The sequence below is a fragment of the Gekko japonicus genome, unplaced genomic scaffold (genome assembly GCF_001447785.1).
Source record: "Gekko japonicus isolate JY-2015 unplaced genomic scaffold, Gekko_japonicus_V1.1 scaffold969, whole genome shotgun sequence".
NCBI lineage: Eukaryota > Metazoa > Chordata > Lepidosauria > Squamata > Gekkonidae > Gekko > Gekko japonicus.
This window is the reverse complement of record NW_015168076.1, coordinates 643,811-665,750: the sequence shown is the minus strand read 5'-3', so window position 1 is coordinate 665,750 and position 21,940 is coordinate 643,811. Positions and strand designations below refer to the sequence as shown.

General features: G+C 42.8%; 1 protein-coding gene across 1 annotated transcript in view; it reads left to right on the top strand.

Annotated features, from left to right (window-relative positions):
* Positions 1-21,940, top strand: part of PLXNC1 (plexin C1) — an 88,782-nt gene that overhangs the window by 28,585 nt on the left and 38,257 nt on the right. Inside the window, exons 7-15 of the mRNA XM_015414638.1 lie at positions 2,585-2,788; positions 2,900-3,091; positions 11,813-11,823; positions 13,004-13,208; positions 15,735-15,828; positions 16,616-16,717; positions 17,410-17,513; positions 20,773-20,820; positions 21,608-21,732. Coding sequence (XP_015270124.1) covers positions 2,585-2,788; positions 2,900-3,091; positions 11,813-11,823; positions 13,004-13,208; positions 15,735-15,828; positions 16,616-16,717; positions 17,410-17,513; positions 20,773-20,820; positions 21,608-21,732 — 1,085 coding nt within the window. The remainder of the gene's footprint in view (positions 1-2,584; positions 2,789-2,899; positions 3,092-11,812; positions 11,824-13,003; positions 13,209-15,734; positions 15,829-16,615; positions 16,718-17,409; positions 17,514-20,772; positions 20,821-21,607; positions 21,733-21,940) is intronic.

Sequence of the window (21,940 nt, the reverse complement as noted above, 5' to 3'; positions counted from 1 at the left end):
CAATACATATTGCTCAGGACTAGGGTTGCCAAGTACCTACCTACAAACCGGTGGGGGACACATGCTTCCCCGCCGGAAGATTCTTGCTTGTAACACAGGCGCTGTACTTTTCCGTTGTCCAGACATGACGTAGGCACGTAGCTGGGTGACGCTCTGGTAATGGAGCTGGAAACTCGATGGTACCATCTAGTTTCCAGCCCCATTGCTGGAGCGTCACCTGGCTACGTGCCTACGTCATGTCTGGGCGACGGAATAGTGCAATGCCTGTGTTTTCCCCGCGGGAATGGTCCCACGAAGAACTACATATCCCCCGCCGAATCAAGGTAAGTACTTGGGAGCCCAGCTCAGGACTGCAGCCCAAATGTATTACATATTTTTATGGGTTCAGTAGAGCATATTCCCAAGTGAGCATGTTCTGTAAGGAATGAAAGGAGGTGGATCAAATGAGGTTTCTGATGATTTTAAAATCTGGGCTTTGTGAGCAAGGCTAAGAAGGTCTACTCAGAAGTAAGTCCCATTTTATTTACTGGGGCTTACTCCTACGAAAGAGTTTTCTAGGCTTACAGACTTTATGAGCTGATTTTTGTAAGTGTTTTTAGAATTGCAGCCTACAAGTTTAAAATAGGTGACAGTAATCCATCCCAATATACCCTTGGGTGTTATGCTGATTACATGAGGCAATAGACTGAGGAAGTTATGACATTGCCCAGTTGCAACAGATCGCTCGTTTAGATTGTGCAATGTAAGCAAGAGCCACCATTATGATGGTTAGATCAGACGTGCCAGGAAAAAAAGCAAGGTGCAGAAAAGGGCAACTAGAATGATAAAAGGGTTGGAACACTTTCCCTATGAAGAAAGGTTAAAGCATTTGTGGCTCTTTAGCTTGGAGAGCCAACGCCTGAGGGGTGACTAGGCTTACCAAGTGCCGGCGGGGGATCCGCATGTCTTTACAGGATCCCTGCCGCGGGGACGGCGATATGCGTTGCACCCGCCATCGCCAGGATGTGATGTTACGCGTCGCTCTGGCAACGGGATTCCAAACAGCCCCGTTGCCAGAGCAACGTGTAGCGTCACATCCTGGTGACGGCGGTGCACCGCGTATCGCCGTCCCCGCGTCAGGGATCCTGTAAAGACATGCGGATCCCCGGCCGGCACTTGGTAAGCCTAGGGGTGACATGATAGAGGTTTATAAGATTATGCATGGGATACAGCAGGTAGAGAAAGAGGTACTTTTCTCCCTTTCTCACAATACAAGAACTCGTGGGCACTCAATGAAATTGCTGAGCGGTCAGGTTAGCATATGGAGCAGAGGTCCATTGGTGGCTATTAGCCACAAGGTATGGATTAGGGACTCAGGGGCAAGTGATGCTCTGTCTTCTTGGTGCTGGTGGGAGGCAACAGTGGAGGGCTTCTAATGCCCTGGCCCCACTGCTGGACCTCCTGATGGCAACTGGTATTTTTGGCCACTGTGTGACAGAGTGTTGGACTGGATGGGCCATTAGCCTGATCCAACATTGGCTTCTCTTATGTTCTTAAGGACGGCAAATAGCATGGCTGGCTGTGACCAATGTCTGCATTTTAAAGCCTCCTTAGACACAGTAGCCCTAGGTTCTTGGTAATTACATTTGGTAATTTAAAAAATAGGATTGTAAATGGTAGGCTACATAAAATTAAGGAAGCATCTAAAATTTCTTTCATCCAGTTTCTTCCTAGGAATAAGCGGGGGTGGGGGGGAGAGAAATATATATACAGGTCCACAGGGAGTCTTTTCCACAAAGTGTGAGCTGTTACTTGAAAAAGATCACATTCTGCTAGATGCCAAGGGGCAACCTTGGGGTACAACTGGAAGGTGGCAACTAGAGGACCATAATTAGCTCATGGGGACATACAGAGAGAGATGGTCCTTCAGATATGCAGTTCCTAGACCTTGAAGGGCTTTTAAAACTGTAACCAGCAACTTGAATTAAACTAGGAAACAAACTAGTAACTAGTGTAGCTGTTTTAAAATGGGGGAGGTTTGTACCCATCAGGTAGCCTCTGATAAATATTGGAATGTCTTATTCTGAACTAACTGCTGTTTCTGGGATATCTTCAAGAGAAGCCCTGCAAACAGCATGTTATAGCGATCTAACCTCAGGGTAACAAGAATGTGGATTAGTGTAGCCATGTCAGCTGAGTCTAAGAAACAGAAGAGTTGTTGAACCAGATACAGGTAATAGAGAACACTCTTGACTGCTGCCCAAAACTGCTTGTTCAAAGAGCAAGGCTAGTCCATGGGCAACCCCAGACTCTTAAACTGCTCTGCAAATCTCAAATCCACTCTGGCCAAAACAGGTAGATCTTGTTCCTGCTAAGCATTAGCTTTCGCAATCAGCATTACCTGTGTCTTGTCTGAATTGATCTTCAGCCTGTTCTGCTTTAGCTGCTTGACCATTTTAAATACTGTGTTAAATTCCACTGACATGACCCTATGGGATTGCAAGCAAAGTGATGGTAGTTGCATTTTAGAAATGACTATTGTTTAAACTCTTTCTATGCTTTGTTGTTTTCTCACTTCTGTTCCATTTTGTTGTTTTGTTTTTAGAATTTTTTATGTTCCTTAGATAGTACATGCCATTTTCAGTCTCCAGAGTTTGCATCTAAGGAAGAGACTAAGTTTACCTATCTTAAACTAGAAATAGAGAAGGAACGTAGAGATTGCAAGCCTTTGCAGTATTATCCTGATCCTAAATTTATTCACTACGAACTCACAACAGATATGGAACCTGAGCTGGAGTTAAAAATACATGTAAGAATGGTTGGTGGGTAGTCGGTTTTAAACATCGATGGGTGGGTTTTGTTTGCTTACTGCATTTTGCTGCATGTTTTATGTTTCTTTCTATTTATCATTCCTTTCCAGAAAGAAAATGATAAGTTAAATATTTCAGTAAATGAGATTGATGTTGTTTTGAATTATGACAATGTTGAGAATATAACTTTCACTGTCCAAAATATTACTACAACTGAAAGTCGTAGCACTATACACAGCAGAGCCAAATGGGTAAAGAATTCAACCGATGGAAAGTTTGGTATGTCCAGGGTGAAAGTTTGGGTAAGTTAAAATTTATTAATATTTTTGTAATCACAAGAACTTCATTAGTTGCTCATGAATGTTGCTCTGAAGTTGTAGGAATATATTTAAAGCTATTCCGTAATGAAGTGACCATTCCATAATCTGAATGTGTCCCGGGTATCATGTTCTGGAAACAGTCCATATCATTCTAATAAAGTAGATTAAATGTATCTAACCTCTGTGCTGTAGTCTAATTTCAGATTGCAATAAGAATAAGATGACACTATTTTTTCAAAGGATTAATAAAGTAGCAGACAGTTAAGTCTCTCAAAGCAGGGTACTGTTTTATCTGAGGAGATAAGTGTATAGTTATACTATAACCACAAATGTACAATTTCTGGGAAATAATATTCCATTTGCATGTATATGCAGAAGAATGATGGGTGCTCAGACATTATTCAACAGCAGACCCAGGTTTGTTTTGTGGTGTTGTGTGGGTACTAGGGATGGGTATGAACCAAAAAATTCTGTTGTCTGTTCCAATACTCTGTCCCTCTCCAGGTTTTTTGTCTAGTAGAACTCACATTTCTACCTTGTCATAGGTTCCTGACACCAATTAGGGATTCTCTTTGTGTAGTATCTGACCAACTGCCTGACAGTCTCCCTGCTTCTGTCATTCATACCTTTTATTGCCATACTCAGACATAGTACAAAATAGGAACAAGCAAAATACACATTTCAAGATTAAGAACAAATATATATAAAATTCATGGTGAGACATGCCCCTCATAAATTTTAATAGACTTATCCAGGAATTTACTATTTCATTATCTTTTAATAAGTGACGATAGTCAATCCCATTTACCAGATTACAGAGAGGAAGAGAGAGATTACCAAACAGTTCCCTCCAGGGATTTGAATATAGCTGGCAGTCCAGCAATATATGTTGGATGGAATCTGGAATATTTGCCCCACAAGGACAGACTCTCTCACTGTATGGAATTTGGAGGAATCTACTGTAAACAATGTTTGAAGGAAAGGAATTCATCCTAGCCAACATAAATGGTCTCCTTTGTTGGGGGCTTTCAAGCTCACATAAATAGTTGGCCATTTTCCCAATGGGTTGAGCAAGACCAAGCATATATAATATTGAACAGGACATAATTTAGTAGTCTCCCTGCTTGTGCTGTCACAGGTGGTCTTGAACCTAGTGTTGAGGTCCCAAAATTTTTAATCCATAGGGGCTCTAACATGCTATATTATCCTTGCCAGTGAGGCTCAGGACTTCATGGACACCATGAGCCTGGCCCAAAACATTGCGGTTCCCATGCTTGTTGTTGGTCATAAACTTGATTTTGTTTTCTGCCAGGGACAAATGTCTGATAGCCTGAAAATGTTGGACATTTCTGTAATTGTTTGTCATGATCAATACATGATAAGATTTGCATGTACAAGGATTCAGAACCTTTGCGGGGGTGAGGAGCTATGAAAAATGGTCTGTTCCTGGAGGTTGAAGGCCCTCATAGAGTGTTTCTTGTTGTTAGCCAAATTGCCTTATATTATTAATAAATTTGGGGGAATTAAGAATATTAAATGGCAATAGACATAAAATATAGGATCATAACCTTTGTGTACCAGAGTCAGAATTCCTAAAGCCCATGAACAGACGAAGAGACCAGGTTGTTGAATTAATTGGTCTTTTACGTATTAATTTTCAAGCATACAAATAATAATCAAGCATTCACACTCACAATACAAAACTAAGAATACAGAGTTGAAAAGATAGTGACATTTGCATGAGCAGGAATATCATTGGTGAGTGATATGTTACCTTTCTGATGTGATGGGCAGATCTTGCAGCAAAAAATGAATAAAACAAAATAAGGGAAGGGATCGTGAGTTGACCAGCAACACACATGGAGTGGTTCCAAACTGTGCAGGAATGGAATCAAGAAGGTAGATAGGGGGCGAAGAGAAGAGAATGAGCTCAGGGAGAGCTCACCTTATATAGCTAAATTGTGACCTGAGTCACTGACCATGTGGTCACCTGGTTCCCAGGAAGTATTTAAAAAGCCTATACTCTGGATGGGGGACACAAAAGGACTGACGGTTGGGCAACTGAGAATTAATGGTTGGCAGGGAGTGTTACCTCTGGGGGAAGAGGGTGAGACAAAGGAGGGGGTGAAGAGATCCAATCACAGTGCAGGTCTGGTGCTTCATACTAACAATCCGATGCTTGGTAGAGGCGTTATCTGGCAGGAAGGCTTAATCACTGATATTGTCTTTATCTGGGCAATAGTCCTTGTTTGGGAGTGGCTCAGGAGGAGGGGGAGGAATGTGCTACGTGGTGAGGAAATGATCTCTTCATGGCTTCTCTGCAGGAACACTGGTCTTCTGTCAGAACATGGATTCTCTTCAGGGCTGCTACTGGCTGTGCACATAGAGTTCAGGGCTGCTCACCTGCATCACAGTCCTTGTGCTGTTGCAGAGGTATAGAGGCAGAAGGCTTCTGTAGTCCTGGGCCCACATCTGGCTTGGCATACTTCTTGGGCACAAGGCTTCCCTTGGCCACAGTGTACAGTCCATAGTCCAGCATTGAGCACTTCACATGGGATCACAACTCTGTCCATTGCCCTGGCACATGCTCTTCACAGTCCAGTAAGACAGTGAAACAGTCTTTAATAATGCCATCTGTAGTGGCTTCATGGCAACACTGTTAACATAACTAATGTGCCTGTTAAAACTGTGGTTGATTTCATAGTGATTGATACAATCACTCTTTCACCTACTAGAGTTCATTCTACTCCCTGGTTTTCTAAGAAATTAGGGGCAGTGGAAACAGACAGCTTTAGTCAGGGGTCATTTCGTAGAAAAAGAGGTACAGGAGCTCATTAGCATAACTTATTTGCATATGCCACACCCCCTGACATCACCGGAAGTGTGTCAGAAGGCAACACCCACTGCTCAGGCTTCACCCCAAAAATTTCAGAGAAAAGGAAGTACCATTCAGAGAAGGCCCTTTGCACATGCCCAAAGGTCCTTGACGTAACACACACAGGTCTGAACTGAAATGTCTGCAACTTTCCCCTAGCCCTCTGTAGTTGAAATCTGGTTGGTAAACAGCTCAGGGCAGGGACCTGCATTTTTGATTGATACTCTGTGCCATGCCCAGTGACTGTGCTATATAATAATAATTTCTACAAGATGTTACCTGGCTGGCAGCAATGCTACCTCTAAGCTGTGGAGTCTTGTGAGCAAAAATTCTACTTTTTAAGCTGCTGGCATTAAAGCTGTGAGTAAGCAATTTGGCTACTGCATAAATTAGTTTGCTCTGGAGCCATCCTTCCTGAGCTAAGACAAAATGTGTAAACCAGAGACTGAAAAACTGTGAGCTAGCTCACATTAACTCAGTTTAGGGAGAACACTGCCTGGTTTCTAACAATTCTAACTCCTTAACAACTCAATTGGAGTTGTATATGCAGACACCACAAAACATCAGTCATGTGGACCTCTCTACACACACAACACAGTTGAAAAGAGCAAGAGTCCAGTAGAGTCCAGACTAACAAAATTTGTGGCAGGATATGAGCTTTCATGATTTCATTAGTCTTTAAGGTGCTACTGGACTCTTACTCTTTTCTACTGCTACAGACTGACTAACACAGCTACTCATGTTGATCCCCCTCCACACAATACAGTAACTGCAGAGCTTAAAATCAGAACACTACATATGAGGCTGCCTTATACCTAACCAGACCACTGATCTGTCAAAGGCACTATTGTCTACTCTGACTGAAAGCCAACTCTCCAGGGTCTCAGGTTGAGATCTTTCATATCACTTACTACCCAGACTTTCCAACTGGAAACACCAAGCATTGAACCTTAAACCTTCTGTGTGTAAAGCTCATTCTTTACCACTGAGCCATACACACTTCCCAAAAGATTTTTTTAACATGCTTGAGCATAAGCCCTGTACATCTTACAGGAACATGTGATGATTAAAATTAAAAAATAACATGACTTTACATTCCCAATAGAAGCCACACCCACACCCTTTTTCTGACAAAGCACCTGGAGAATCGTCAAGGGGATGACCTAAAAGGAAGGACAGGATTGCCCATTGGAAACAATGGGAGAGAGTTGAAGGCCCATTGAAAATAGTGAGAGGCATGGGCTCCACTAAAATACATTACAGCTCAAGTTGAGTTGCAAAGAAAATGAGGAATGGATTTTCCATTATGGTCTTTGGTCTCAAATACACTGCTCTGGGACTGGAATGACAGTCCCCAGAGTGGAATGACAGTCCCTGGTGGAATACTCAATGCTCTGCAACTGGAATCACAAACCATACCATGGAATTAAACTTTTTACATTTTATTAACATTTCTTTAAGGTGTTTAGTTATCACAAATCAGCTCCACCTCAGTAATTATCCTCCATGTCATCTCCTCAATTTTCTTACATATTCATGAGGTCATCCCTTCCATAGTCTCTTTGAAATATCCCAACCCATACTCTAGCTAAAGGGTCTCCAACCTTTTTCAGCCTGCAGCACCTTTGTAATTCTGACACAGTGTGGTGGGTGCAGACACAAAATGACCGCTGCAGAAGGCGGAGCAGTCAGGGGTCAACAGAGTGGGCAAAAGTATCAAGGAACACAGGCAGAGTGTGACACACAAAGTGAACCTTGAGGTCAAGAAGGCAGCAGAACTGGACACTGGAACTGGAAGAGGACTAGAGCAGGATTTATAATTGACAACAGAGGAGGTGCCTCAGATCCACCTCGTGAATTTGTACAGAAACTGAGGAGCTGACAGGCAGGATAATTACTGAGGTGGAACTGATTTGGCGATAGTAACACACCTTCCAGAAATATTATCTAAAATGTAAAGTATTTATTCCACTCTATAGTTTGCAATTCTAGTTCCAGAGCAATGAAACTACTCTCAGAGGCTGTCATTCCACTCTGGGGCCTGTCAATCCACTCCCAAAATATCTGCTACTCATAGGGACTGTCATTCCACTCTGGGGCCTGTCATTCCAGTCCCAGAGTAGTGTATTTGAGACCAGAGACCTTAATGGAAAATCCATTCCACATTTGCTTTGCAACTCTTCTTGAGCTGTAATGTATTTCAATGGAGCCCATGCAAGTCAATTGGCATTCTTATTCCTGCTTCCATTATTTCCAATGGGCCTTCAACTCTCTCCCATTGTTTCCAATGGGCAATCCTGTTCTTCCTTTTAGTACATTCCATAGTCAAGCACAACAAAACCAAAGGATTCTACAACTCCTTTCACGTTGCCTGGCTGAAAGAAAGCATGACAAGTAAGACTGTGTGACTGAACAACAACAACCCATTTCCAGCATGGTGGAGCAGGACTGAGATAGCAATATTGACAGAAAAACACTTAAAAACTACAGTAATACCTTCCATAAGGATTACTCAGTTCACAAAACAGCATGCAAGCTTTTGAGTGCCACAGAACTAGACAAGTGGCAACAGAAAGGTGCTTTCCTGACCTGAAGGGACTTATGATTTTCAAAGGCAGTGAGAAAGCAAAAGCATTCTACACGGTGTGACTAATCACTTACGTTTCACTGTGTCTCAGTCATGAGAACAAAGTTCCAAAGCATACACCCAAACAGCGAACCCAAACAGCATACACATTCCCAGCATGGGCTATTCAGTGCTGTCTACAGTAATATCCCACACACACACACCTGTTTCTATAGAGGCTGGTCACAAACCCATGTATGCACAACATAAGCCAGGAGCAGGCTTTAAGGCGTTCTCTGCACTCACATTACCCAGGTCTCGTGTCAGCTGCTGGCGTCCTCCCGCAGCCAACATTCCTGCCACTACAAAATGCTCCTACTTCCGGTCCCGAGATCCACACGCCACCAACCCGGCTGTGTTTATAGCAAATGCCCTGCCTTTCACGTTGTCATCCCCATTGCATGCAGCCTCAGGCTCCACTTCCCCCCAAACTTCCATCTCCTCCTGTCTGCATCCCTATTGAAGGACTTTGGCCCTCAAAAGAATCACCTCAAGAGACCTGTTTCCCTTTCACCTGCTTGATTGTGTGTGGTGAATCAGAAGCACGCAACAACATGGGATTTCACTTTGTTTGAATTGTTTCCTCCTCCACCGACAGGCGCCCCCGAGGGCCTGGCCCCCATCTTATGGAACAGCCGGCCCTGCCTGTACCTCTTGCAATAGGATTCCATCCATGAGGAATTCTCCCAGCCCAAGAGAGAGTGATAGGGAGGGGAGTTGAGACTTAGGGCTCCCCTGATCTCCTGCAAATCCCCCCAGGCAAAGGAGAAGGAGGTCTCTCTCTGTAGAGAAGCCTCTGGTTCCCCCCCCAACCCCTCTGGATGGTTGCAAAGGGACTGGAATCAACCAGACCTCTCACCCCCAAAAGCAGCCGCTGGGCGAGGGGTGCACCGGCTTCGCCATTGCTAGCGCAAAGTGGGGTTGGGATCAAATTGTCTCTGGGCTGGGGCTGGGAGGAGAGGACGGGAGAGGGAGGTGCTCTCTCCATCCTCCGCTCCCTGGGCAAGCCCGTCTCTGGGAGAGAAGCCTTCCTTGAAGACTCACGGCGAGCTGAGGGCTTTCGGTGGTGGGGAGATTCGCGCCCCACGGGAACGGCAGGCCAGGATTCAGCTGCAGCAAGGCAGCTGCTTTTGAGCTGGAGCTCCAGAAGGGGGTGGGGAAGGCCACGTGCTCAGCAGCCCCATTGGCTGCCCATTGTCCCCCAAAGTTGCTGTGCAACCTGGCCCACCCCACCCCCTTGAGCAGCTGCAGCCCAGCTGGAGGTCGATACAAGTGTGGCAAGGGAGGAGGAGTTGGGGTACACTGTCGCTGCCGAGCCATGGGGAGGGAAGCTGCCCAGCCAGCCTGGCAGTACCCACGGCCGGGCTGGTTGGTTGGGCACCGAGGATTACCCATGCACGAAGTGCCTCACTTCTTGGGCTAGCCAGCCTGCAGGAGCTACTCACTCGTCCTCATGCGCCTCTTTCCCCTCTGGAACCTTATGCTGAGCCCCTGCCCCTCTTTCCACCCCCAGAGCTACACCGGATGGGCCACAGGTGACCAGGGGGCAGTGGGGGCGGGCCTGGTTTTTTTTGGCCCCCCAAAGGGGATTTTTTAATTGCATTTCTATAAACTCAAAAGTTCTATAAACTACAAAGAAAATAGGGAAGGGAATCTAATATCTACAGGAGAAAGGAAAGTTAACCACTAAAAACCCAAGTAGTAAAGATCATTACATAAGCTTATAAAATTATTAATCTATTAATAATACAATGAGCTTGATTGTTTAACTCTAGCCAATATTCCCCAAAACCCGATATCAATTACTGTTTAAGGCAATCACAAAAGCATCTAAAAAAAGATAAATATAGCTTCTTAAAGGTGGAATTCAGAGTTCCTCAGCATCTCATTTCTTGGCATTTATTTTCCTCTAATCATAGTCTCTTTTGGGGGCCGCAGCCCCCAACTCCGAGTCAGAGTCCTTCTCAGTCACTGAAGAAGAGTTTTCACCGCTTTCTTTATCCTGGTCTTTCTCTTTGTCGTCTTCTCCGGACCTTCCCAGTTGCTGCCTCAAGAACTCCTTTGCTTTCTTAACAGAGTCAAATCTTTCTTTTTCTCATTTATTCTGAAGAGTAAGCCTTCAGGAACCAGCCATTTGTACTGTATGTTGTTTGTTTGTAGAAACAATGCCAGGTCTTTGAATTTCTTCCTCTTCTTTCTAATTTCAAATGGAATGTCTTTTAGTATCCATATGGTATTACCGTTTATTTTCAGGGGTATACCTGATGTTGTTTTCAAGATTTGATCCCTCACATATCTTTTAGAGAATCTAACCACTATTTCTCCAGGCAGATTATTTTTCTTAATGTATTCTGAATATGATCTGTAGACCACATCCATTTCGCTTTGAAGATATTCCATTTTCAAATCTGCCACTGGTGCAAGTAAATTGCCCAATACTTGTTTTAGATTCTCTCCTTTTGTCTCAGGAACCCCTTGGAATCTCAGGATAAAGCTTACTTTTTCCATTTGTGGTTGCAAACCTGGGATTCATCAGTAATTCTTCTCTTTTCCAATTCCTGTACACGTTTTTTCACCTTTTTAGATTTGGCATTAACTTCCTTCAGTGTTTCTGCCGTTTGTTCTGTTAATTTCTTAGTCTCATTCAGTTCCAGTTGTTGTGCAGCAAAGTTCTGGTTCAAAGTAACCAGTTGCTGATTGATGTTTGTCATCTGGTCCAGCAGAGGGCGCAGTGATTCAGCTAATAGCTGTGAAAGCTCGTTGGTAGCTTCCGGTCTTGGGCTTCTACTTCCCGAAGGAGGTTTAAGCTGCGATGGTTTCTCTTTCTTGCCTCTCCGCCCCGCCATTTTTGAGGATTGTTTAATTTTAGAAAAGTTTGCCAAGGTCTCTGTTTTTCACCAAAATGCTTTACTTGCGCTTTTGTGTGTTTCTTAAATCAGTTCTATGGCTTTTACATCCAGCGCCCTCTTTTTTTTTCGTTTATAAACTCTCCTAAAAAGGAGAGAACTTTATTGCTTTTTATATTAGAAAGGGGGGAGGGTATATAGCGGGGTAAAGAAAAGGTCGAGTGATGCTTCATGCTCTGTTTGGATTTCGCTTCTGGGAGTTCCCCCCCCCCCACGCTCGCTTAAATCAGAGGGGCTTTCTCGCCAAAGTTCAGTGTTCTGCTTTCAACTCAACACAGTTCATCGTTGGTCTCCAGACCCGCTTAAGGTACGTGTATCTTGCCTGATCTTCATGCACTTGTCCCGGTCAGTGACTCTTAAGCCATTTGGCTGCACAGCGGTAGGACCTTCGGGGTGGAGGGAAGCCTCAATTCCCCAGCATCGAGCCAGTTGAAGAGGCAACCCCTCAAAAGCCCCCTGGCTAGGAGCCCTATCCCAAAGGGCTCTGGGGGGGTAGTGGAGTAGCGGACAGTCACCCCCCCAACCACTGGTGTTCAGATCACGACCCTGGGAGCTCACCAGGGTCGCGTCCGCCATCGTGCCACCAAAAAACGGAAGTTGGGGTGGGCCTGTTTACTGCCGGAGCATTGCTCTGGCCTGCTCCAGCCCAAAATGAGGCCTGGCTTTAGTATACATGGAGAAAAGTTGGGATGAATACAACTAAAAAGAGGTAAGGGTAGCAGCATACTTTCTTCTCTGTCACAATAGCATTCGTACAAAGGCATCCAACAGAGCTATTCCAGTTGTAAAAGAAAATCTACATCCTTAGGATTTAAGTGTGAACAGTTTGGAAGCATACCGTGACATTTGCAAGGCAGTTGCAGATACAATTGCTTGTATACATTTTGACTTGGATGCTATGTGGAGAAAATTTTCAGAATGTTGCCGGAGTTCACCCTAAGCACAGTTCCTTGGAAGAATTTCTGTTTTAAGGCCGAAAGATCTTAATGAGCATTTGGACTGATGCAGGCTGCAGCCTACCACTTCTGTGCTCATTTTCCCCCATCTTGGCTTATAATGTCTTGCTGGTGAAAGTGGCCATTTGAGTCCAGTAACTAGAATGTGGTAGAATGATTAAAGAATATACAAGAATGGTATGTTGTGCAATAGAAAGGTATTGTTTGTTCCATGCACAGGTTGTGAGTTCAGATTATGGTTTTCTTCACAAAATACTTCATTATCCCAAGCTAGGTACCACCATAGGGAGGTACAAGTCAAGTTACTAGACTCATCTGAGAGCTATAGCTCTGCATCAGCTGTCTTGGAAACTTGTGGAGCATTCCAGCTGCCTGAGTCTGATTAAAGGTTATGATTTTAAATCAGTAGGTTCAGTCCTAAAGTTTGTTTTAAAAGCAGATGCTACTTTGGTTGGAAGTACTGTTACACTACTAATTTCATTCAATCAATAAATTCTTAAATCCCTGATTTTTTGCCTATTCTGATCATAGCATGTGTGATTATGACTCTTTTGAAGGAAGCAGTCTTGAAATCCTTTCTGAAGAAACCTTACTAGACCTGGATGATTTTAACAACCATAAACTGACCACAGATACCTTATTTTTGGTCATGGTGCTTGGGCATGCTGTACTTGCACCACTCCCAATGTTGCTGGATGAGATGGATTATCTAGTTCAGATTTCCGACTCACCTTCAGTACTGAAATTGCCTTGATTGCCCTGATGGATGATCTGTGGCATGTGATAGATGGGGAATTCAGCACAGTGTGATTTCCTGAAGTTCTCATGGCTTTCAGTGTTACCAGCCCGGGTATTTTTCTGAAGATTCTGTCAGGGATGAGTTTTGGAAGCACCGTGCTTCAGTGGTTTGGTTCCTGTCTAACACCACTATTAAATGGTGGTGCTGGGGCACTGCCGCTTGGTGACTTGGCATTTATGCTGTGTGATCCTACAAGGATCCATGTTGTCTCCAATGATACTTGAACCCAGTCAATGTGATCAGCTGGGATTTGGAATGAGGCATCACATATATGGTGATGATGCTCAAATCTACTTTTCTTTTTCAGCAGTCAGATGTGGCAATGAATGTACTGAGTTGGTGTTTGTAATCATGTTAAATAGACCAGTTTCCAGACTGAAAAGAGGCTTGTGACTCACATAGTCAGATTAATTTTTAGAGGTCAGAACCTCAAATTGATGTTTTAGAGTTTTGAATGTGAAAGTACTATAACTTCCCTAAATACTTTTCTCTTATCAAGTTCTCTGCAGTTTCTCTGCAGTGGTTTCTGCACAGAAGTATTGTTTGTCTGCTGGTGGTATCTTCCAGGGCTCAGAAAGGGGATTGGCACAGTAAAAAAGCCATGTTTGCCAAAGAAACTCCCCCCCTACCATAGAGTTCCCAGTGCCACTGAGAGAGAGCCAGCCAGGGACGGGACTTTCCATTACACATTCTGGCTGTGTGCAGAAGCTGGAGAAGAGTGAACTTTCCAGGGTCAGAAGATCTCAGCCACCTACCACAGTTTCAGCTTTCAGCTTTCAGCTTTCTGTTTTACTGTTTTTATATTTTTAAAACTAGCTTTCTAATAAAGAAAAAAAAACCCCACAAAGCACAAGGGCTTTAGCTGCTAAAACTGATTTTTATGGTTATATCTGTGTTTCAAAGACAGATCCTACCCCTGATATAATAGGGCGTCCTGGGGGTGGGTTTCCTTTTTTATGAATTTTAGGCAATGCATATATAACTGGTATCCTGGGGTAAGGAACCTGAAAAAACTTAAATAAGGATTCTGAAATAATATTTAAAGCAAAAGCTTCCGTGATGGTGGTCTTAATTAAGTTTTGAGTATGAGTGGTAGGGTCATGTGCAATAAGTGCATAATGTTGTGTATTATTAAGGAGGGTATAGACCATTGTCAAATAGTCCTCTTTATTCAGGATCACGATACCTCCTCCTTTATCAGCCTCCTTTATTACAATCTGTTGATCTTTCTCAAGGTTAGTAAGGGCTACTCATTCTCCATATGTAATATTAGGTCTGATGTTCCTATTTGATCTTTCAGCAGACTCAATATCCTGTAAGACTAATCTTTCAAAAACATCTATAGATGAATCATAGGAAAAGAAAAACTTCCACTGAAAATTTAAAAAACCAACTTGGAATGCTAGTCTGTGAAGTTCTGAAAGGCAGAGTGCAGCAGTTTCATTTGCCTTAAAAAGCACTTAGAAATAGTTAAAACCCAACCTCCATTCTATTCCCCCTATTTTGTGGGGGAAACAAATTTGACAGCCGGAAGTGTTACACAAATAGGTGGTCTTCTAATTAATTGGAGGAAATTAGCTTAAAGAAGACAAGCGAGAGAAGGTAACTGGAATCTCCACTAATGTTTATGGGGATTTTTCCCTCAAGATAACTCTTGATATAAGCCAGTCAGACGTTCAACTGGGAGGAGGGGTCTGACTGCTAACAGAAGGGGCAACATCTGGCCCTACCAGTGGAAAGCTGACCAGTTGGCAGAGGTCATTTCGGGGGGAACGCGGGGGAACGCAGTTCCCCCGGGTGAGGTGCAGGGGGCGGGGCACATAACGAAGCCCCGCCCCCTGCTTCCGGCCGCACCGTTTCCAGCCCTCATTCAGCCAGGAGGAGGCAGGAGAAGAGGGAGGGTAAGTTGCTTCCTCCCCGCCTCTCCCCACCCCTGCCTGCCTGGGGCCAGGGAGGGCCTTGGCGGAGCTTCCTTGCACTCCCGCTGGCCTTGCAGGTCCACTGCCGGGCCCCTGATGTCAGGGGGTGTGGCATATGCTAATGAGTTATGCTAATGAGTTCCCCTAGCTCTTTTTCTACGAAATGACCCCTGCCAGTTGGCAACCCAGACTGGGAGAGATGGGATGGGGTGAGATAGGTGAACACGTGTCTGCACTCATTTTGTGCAATCTGTGAATAGGCCTAAAGCTTCAGTTCAAAAACCAGCCCCCTCTTAGGATATTATTTTCCATGTAAACATCCCAAGGTAGAAATGCTTGACAAAACTGGTCCACTTTAAATAATTTAATTTTTTAAATCAACATTCGCGTTACACTTTCTGAGTTAACATTAAATAGGGAAAATATAATTTTGTCCTACATCCTTTTATGTCCATAGGCCAGTTTGTTTACAAACAGACCATCATTTGATAAAGATATATATCTTTAGCTCTTTTTTACTTACAGTTTCTTGTTTATTCACTAGGTGAAAGTAGGAAACCGTGAGCATATAGTTCCAAATGAATCACCCAACTATTCATTTCTGTTCATTCTCTTGTTCATCCCTGTAGTGATTGGGGGTAAGTAACATCTTTTTAAAACACGTGAATGAAAACTTAATTATCTCTTTCTGCTCATTTGCTCTCCATGCTTCAGGCAGGCTATCAAATAGTTGTTTGAAGCTTTGTACTGTACAATTATTTTTAAATGGTACTGGTTGAGTATGGGGTTGGTTTGTGTGTCTAAATGCCATAACTCTTCCACGTTAAATTCTCTAGTGAAGCTGTATATGTCTGTTTTCAAGTCTGATATAGTTAAGTGTGGAGAGATTATTTGAGTGGTGTCTGCAGAAATGCCAAGAGGGGGAAAGTTAGCATGAAGGTGCATTACTACTTCTGCTCAATCTAATTTAAGACTGGCAGTGTGCTTGACATACAGGTGCAGATGAGTTCTTGTTTGGGCTGTGACCTGTAGCTCCAATTAAATTTTAAAGGACAAAGTAAATGCCGGGATACATTCAAGAGAGAAGAAAATGGCCCCTCACCACTGGCTCTGTGGTGACCAGTAGTCAGAGTATCCCTGCACAATGGTCCCCCTGAGGTTACCCATTCACTTTCAAGAGTTAGGCTGACATTCACTCTCATGGGAAAAGTAAAGGTTTCAAATGCATCAAATGTCTTTTAGAAACTAGAACTAGTTTGAGCAGCCTGTCCTGTGTGGCTGCCTGTCTGACTTGATCAGAGACATATTATTGTGGAATCTAATGATCAATTCTGTGGCTTTTTCATAAAATGAATGTAAAAATATACTTCACACACACACACTTGCATATTTTGTATTAATAAACATTTTATTCCCCCCCCCCAGTTGCAGTCTTTGTCACTCAAAGAAAATCCAAGCAATTAAACCGCAAACTGAGTGAACACCTGGAACTACTGGAATGTGAACTTCGCAAAGAGATACGTGACGGTGGGTTTCACTGGCTGTTTTTGTGTGTGTGGAAGGGTAGATTGAGTCCTAGATGTGTTTTCATTTTTAGAGTCCGCTTCACTTGAGAACATGCATTATTTTATTTGCAAAGCTGCATTAGTTATAAAATATAGGTTTTTAATATCAGTATCAGCAGATAGTGTGATAGAATAAGTGTTGGTGGTCAGTGGGAGGAAGCAAATGGTGATGAATCAACTGTCACTGCTGAGTGGTGGCTCCAGAACTGTTGGACAGCCAGGCATTGTGCAGCAGTGCCTGTTGACAGGCCAGAAGTGCCCAGCGTGTGAGCCGGCCACAACATCATATCCTCCACTGAGAGCTGCTGGCTAGTCAGCAACCATGTGGCCGTGTATGTTGCCATTCCCACTCCTCGTTTTTCTTCCAGCTGGTAAGCAATGTCTGCTGATAGATGTTATGGCAGCCCTTCCCTTCTTGGTTGCTGTTTAGGCCACCAAGGAATAGTATGCAATGATTTGCTTCAGGAAAACTGGATACAAAAAAAAAGCCCATGTAATCAATATTTTACGTCCTATAAAAATTGGGTACAGAGATAATGTGTTCTATGAGAACTCTCTCTAATAACTACTTTCCAGAATCATATTGAAAGCTGTAATTAACATAATGTTACATTATCCAAACCAATGCTCCAGGAAATCTTTTTGTTGTTACAGGATTTGCTGAACTACAGATGGAAAAATTGGATGTGGTTGATAGTTTTGAAACAATCCCCTTCCTTGACTATACACACTTTGTTCTCAGAACTTTTTTCCCAGAGGTAAATGACTCTGAGCCTGCGCAGCGGGGAGGGAGGGCTACAAATCGAACTTATAAATAAATAAATATATAAATGACTCGGGGGGGGGAGTTGTTTGTTATAATCCTTTTTCTGTAAGGGAAATGCCCCAAGTTCCTAGTTTATAGTGGGCTTTCACACAATTAATGACTCTAATACTATGAGGAGAAATGCTTCAAGGGACTAAAACTAGTTGATTTCAGATTAGTAAAACTTGTCGTTTTAGACTATATAATATCCTCAGGTTATCACCTCTGAGTGCCCTGTAGCAGCAAAAGAAGCTGTTATTACTGTACTTTCCTGTGTTGCATCTAGGTTGAGCAACTGCCCAAGAAACTGAAGAGGCAGCTTGGGGTGCCATATTAGTGGTGTCAGCAACATAAGAGGAAGGGACAAGCATGGCTTGCATTGTTCATTGCCTCCCAGACCTGCCTTTGCCATTCATGTTGAAGGCAGGCTGCAGAGGTGTTGAATTTGGAGCAATGGACCCTGCTGGGGTGGCACGGAAGGAATGTGGCAAAATGGGTTGAGCTGGCCATGTCTGCCGCTCACCCCCTCACACACACCTTCCTCATTAAAAGAGGGTTAGACAGATTCAGTTGCTACTGGTCAAGATGGCTAAAGGCAACCTCCATATTCAGAGGCAGCAAACCTCTGAATGCTAGTGGTGTGAAGCAATCAACATTCGAGGGAGGCCTTGGCTTCTGTGCCCTGTTTGCTGGCCTTCAAGGGCAACTGTTTGGCTGCTGTGTGGAACAGAAAACTGGATGAGATGGACCACTGGGCTGAGCCAGTAGGGCATCTCTTAGGTTAAGTTCTTATGTTATATTTTCCTCTTGTTTTCCTTGGCCTGCCAAGTGGTTGTCTCCCAGCTGGCCTTGCTTCTGACCTGAGAATCTCCCTAGAGGGGAAAAAAGGCTTGTAAGGATGGACTGTAGAAGCAGGAGAAGGGACAGAGTTCTGCAGTTGCTGCCATCTGCCCTGTACTTCGAATTGTATACCCACCTGCTTTAGATGTGATCAGGGAAGAGCCATATTTGAAGGTTGTTTCCATCCTTGCAGAAAATTTAGCAGTGTAAATATGGATTCACATAATGATTCTTCCAGGTTTTTGCTAACATAGCTTGGCTTTAAAAAAAAAAAAGCTCCATGTAGCTACACACACACACAGCTCTCAGTACAATAGATCTGTGTTAAATGCATTTTTTGCCTCCGTCTTCACTGTGGAAGATGAGAAGTGCTTGCCCACTCCAGAACCACTGATTTCAGGAGGGGTGTTGGAAGACCTGAGTCAGATTGAGGTGACGAGAGAGGAGGTCCTAAAACTGATAGACAACTTAAAAACTGAAAAATCACCAGGCCCAGATGGCATACATCCGAGAGTTCTGAAAGAACTCAAATGTGAACTTGTAGATCTCCTGACAAAGATATGTAATCTTTCCTTAAAATCTGCCTCCATTCCTGAGGATTGGAAGGTAGCTAATGTCACTCCCATCTTTAAAAAGGGTTCCAGAGGAGATCCGGGAAATTACAGGCCAGTCAGTCTGACGTCGATACCGGGTAAATTGGTGGAAACCATTATTAAGGAAAGAATTAGTAGGCACATAGATGAACAAAACCTATTGAGGCAGACTCAGCACGGTTTCTGTAAGGGAAGATCTTGTCTCACTAACCTGTTAGTGTTCTTTGAGGGGGTGAACAAACATGTGGACAAGGAGGATCCAATAGATATTATTTACCTTGACTTCCAGAAAGCTTTTGATAAAGTTCCTCATCAAAGGCTCCTAAGTAAGCTCAAAAATCATGGGATAGAAGGACAAGTCCTTTTATGGATCAAAAACTGGCTAGTTCATAGAAAACAGAGAGTGAGTGTAGGTGGGCAATTTTCTCAGTGGAGGGTGGTAAGCAGTGGGGTACCGCAGGGATCAGTACTTGGTCCACTGCTTTTTAACTTGTTCATTAATGATTTGGAGATGGGAGTAAGCAGTGAAGTGGCTAAATTTGCGGATGATACAAAGTTGTTCAGGGTGGTGAAAACCAGTGAGGATTGTGAGGCACTCCAAGGGGATCTGTCAAGGATGGGCGAGTGGGCGTCAACATGGCAAATGGGGTTCAATGTGGCCAAGTGCAAGGTGATGCACATTGGAGCCAAAAATCCTAAATATAAATACACATTGATGGGGTCTGAACTGGCAGAGACTGAGCAAGAGAGAGATCTTGGAGTTGTAGTGGATAACTCACTGAAAATGTCGAGACAGTGTGTGACTGCAATAAAGAAGGCCAATGCTATGCTGGGGATTATTAGGAAGGGTATTGAAAACAGATCAGCCAATATAATAATGCCCCTATATAAATCAATGGTGAGACCTCATTTGGAATACTGTGTGCAGTTCTGGGCACCACACCTTAAAAAGGATATTATAGCTTTGGAAAAAGTGCAGAAAAGGGCAACTCGAATGATAAAAGGGTTGGAACACTTTCCCTATGAGGAAAGGTTAAAGCGCTTAGGGCTCTTTAGCTTGGAGAAAAGACGACTGAGGGGTGACATGATCGAGGTTTATAAGATTATGCATGGGAAAGAGCAGGTAAAGAAAGAGGTACTTTTCTCCCTTTCTCACAATACAAGAACTCGTGGGCACTCCATGAAACTGCAGAGCGGTCGGGTTAGAACGGATAAAAGGAAGTACTTCTTCACCCAAAGAGTCCACTGCTGGACCTCCTGATGGCACCTGGTATTTCTGGCCACTGTGTGACACAGAGTGTTGGACTGGATGGACCTTTGGCCTGATCCAACATTGGCGTCTCTTATGTTCTTATGTTCTTATCCCTTGTTTGGTCATTCCTTATAGCTTGTTGTGTTGCAATGTATGCTGCTCAGAAGGCCATATAATCATGTGACAACCCACTAAAAAGTCTATTCATTGTCTTAACATTACTCCAGAGGATTTTGTGTAAATTCATGTTAAAACTGCTTAAAATTGAAATCTGAATGTCGTGGGCCAGTTTATGCTAAAGTCTTCCAATGAAAAATCATTTGCTTCATTATGCATTGTTGCTGTTTTGAAAATTAATATAATCTGATTTGTTCTTCATACAGAATACATGCAGTTTATCCATGCTAACGAAGTCCAGAATCTTCACTGCTTTTTCAGTTTTTTTGCGATTTATAATAATACTATTTATGTTTGTACAACATGTAGAAGTTTCTAGCTGTGACACATCTACTTACCTTTAATTTTAGTCTGAAAACTTGGCATCTCTCTTCATTGAAGACACTAATCAACCACTTGTAAGTATTTATCTTTAATTTCAGGTCTCGTACAATTTGTTTAGCAGAATGGGGCACCATGGCAGTAGGATTTTTGTAATCTAATTTTATTGTAATATTTATATTGAGTCTTATGTTGCTTGTGTAGAGAATGCAGCAAATATATTACATAAATTAAAATATGACCAGAAAGTTTGGCTGATTTTCATGCATAATATATATAGAATGCATTTTTCATTTTGATGAACATGACAGGTGGAAAAATATAGGTGATGCAGTACTAGTACAGTATTCTCATTTTAATGTTGATGCCTTCAGATGTGAAAAATGTAAGGCAATGTCAAACTTCATCCTATATCTTTCACCTATTGTGTCTCTCCTTTCACCTGCCCATTTTTATCTTGTCTTTTTGCCAAATAAATAATGCATATATCTGTGACAATTATTGTAATGACATTCAGGTTATAAATCTGAATGAATGACCATAGAAAGTCCGAGTAAGAATTAGTATATATATCTGTAAATCCTTGATATTAGGGAGATAAGCAAGGTTCTGGGCCAAGTTTTGGGCCAACTTTTCTTGATAACTGTGTTGAGGTTTTCATTCCTATTATACCATCAATTTCAGTTAAGAAAAATTGCGCAGAGAAACTTTACAGAATCTTACTAGCAAGAATAGATTATTTTACCTTCCCTGCCTTATCATATTAACACAATACCATTTATTCTGATCTTTACTGCTGTAATTAAGAAAAAATGTGTATCACATTACAAATACCCTAGAAGTAATGCATTTTAACTATTACAGAGCAGAAATCCACATTGTAAGGATGCAGGTATTACAGCCTTGTTTGGATTAATGTGTAACAAGAATTTTCTTGTTACTCTGATCCACACTCTTGAAAAGCAGAAAACCTTCTCTGTGAAAGACAGGTATGACATAAAAGTTACTTTCTTCAACCTATAGATTTTTTAAAGCATGCTTTCAATACAGAAATGCCAGATTTCATTTTGCTTAATCATGTACAATATGTTTTCCCTAGAACTGTTTTCCTCTTTCCTCACCATCTCACTCTGAGCAGTACTCAAAATTAATTTTAGTTAAATAAAATCATAGGCGGATAATGCGACTGTTTCTTAA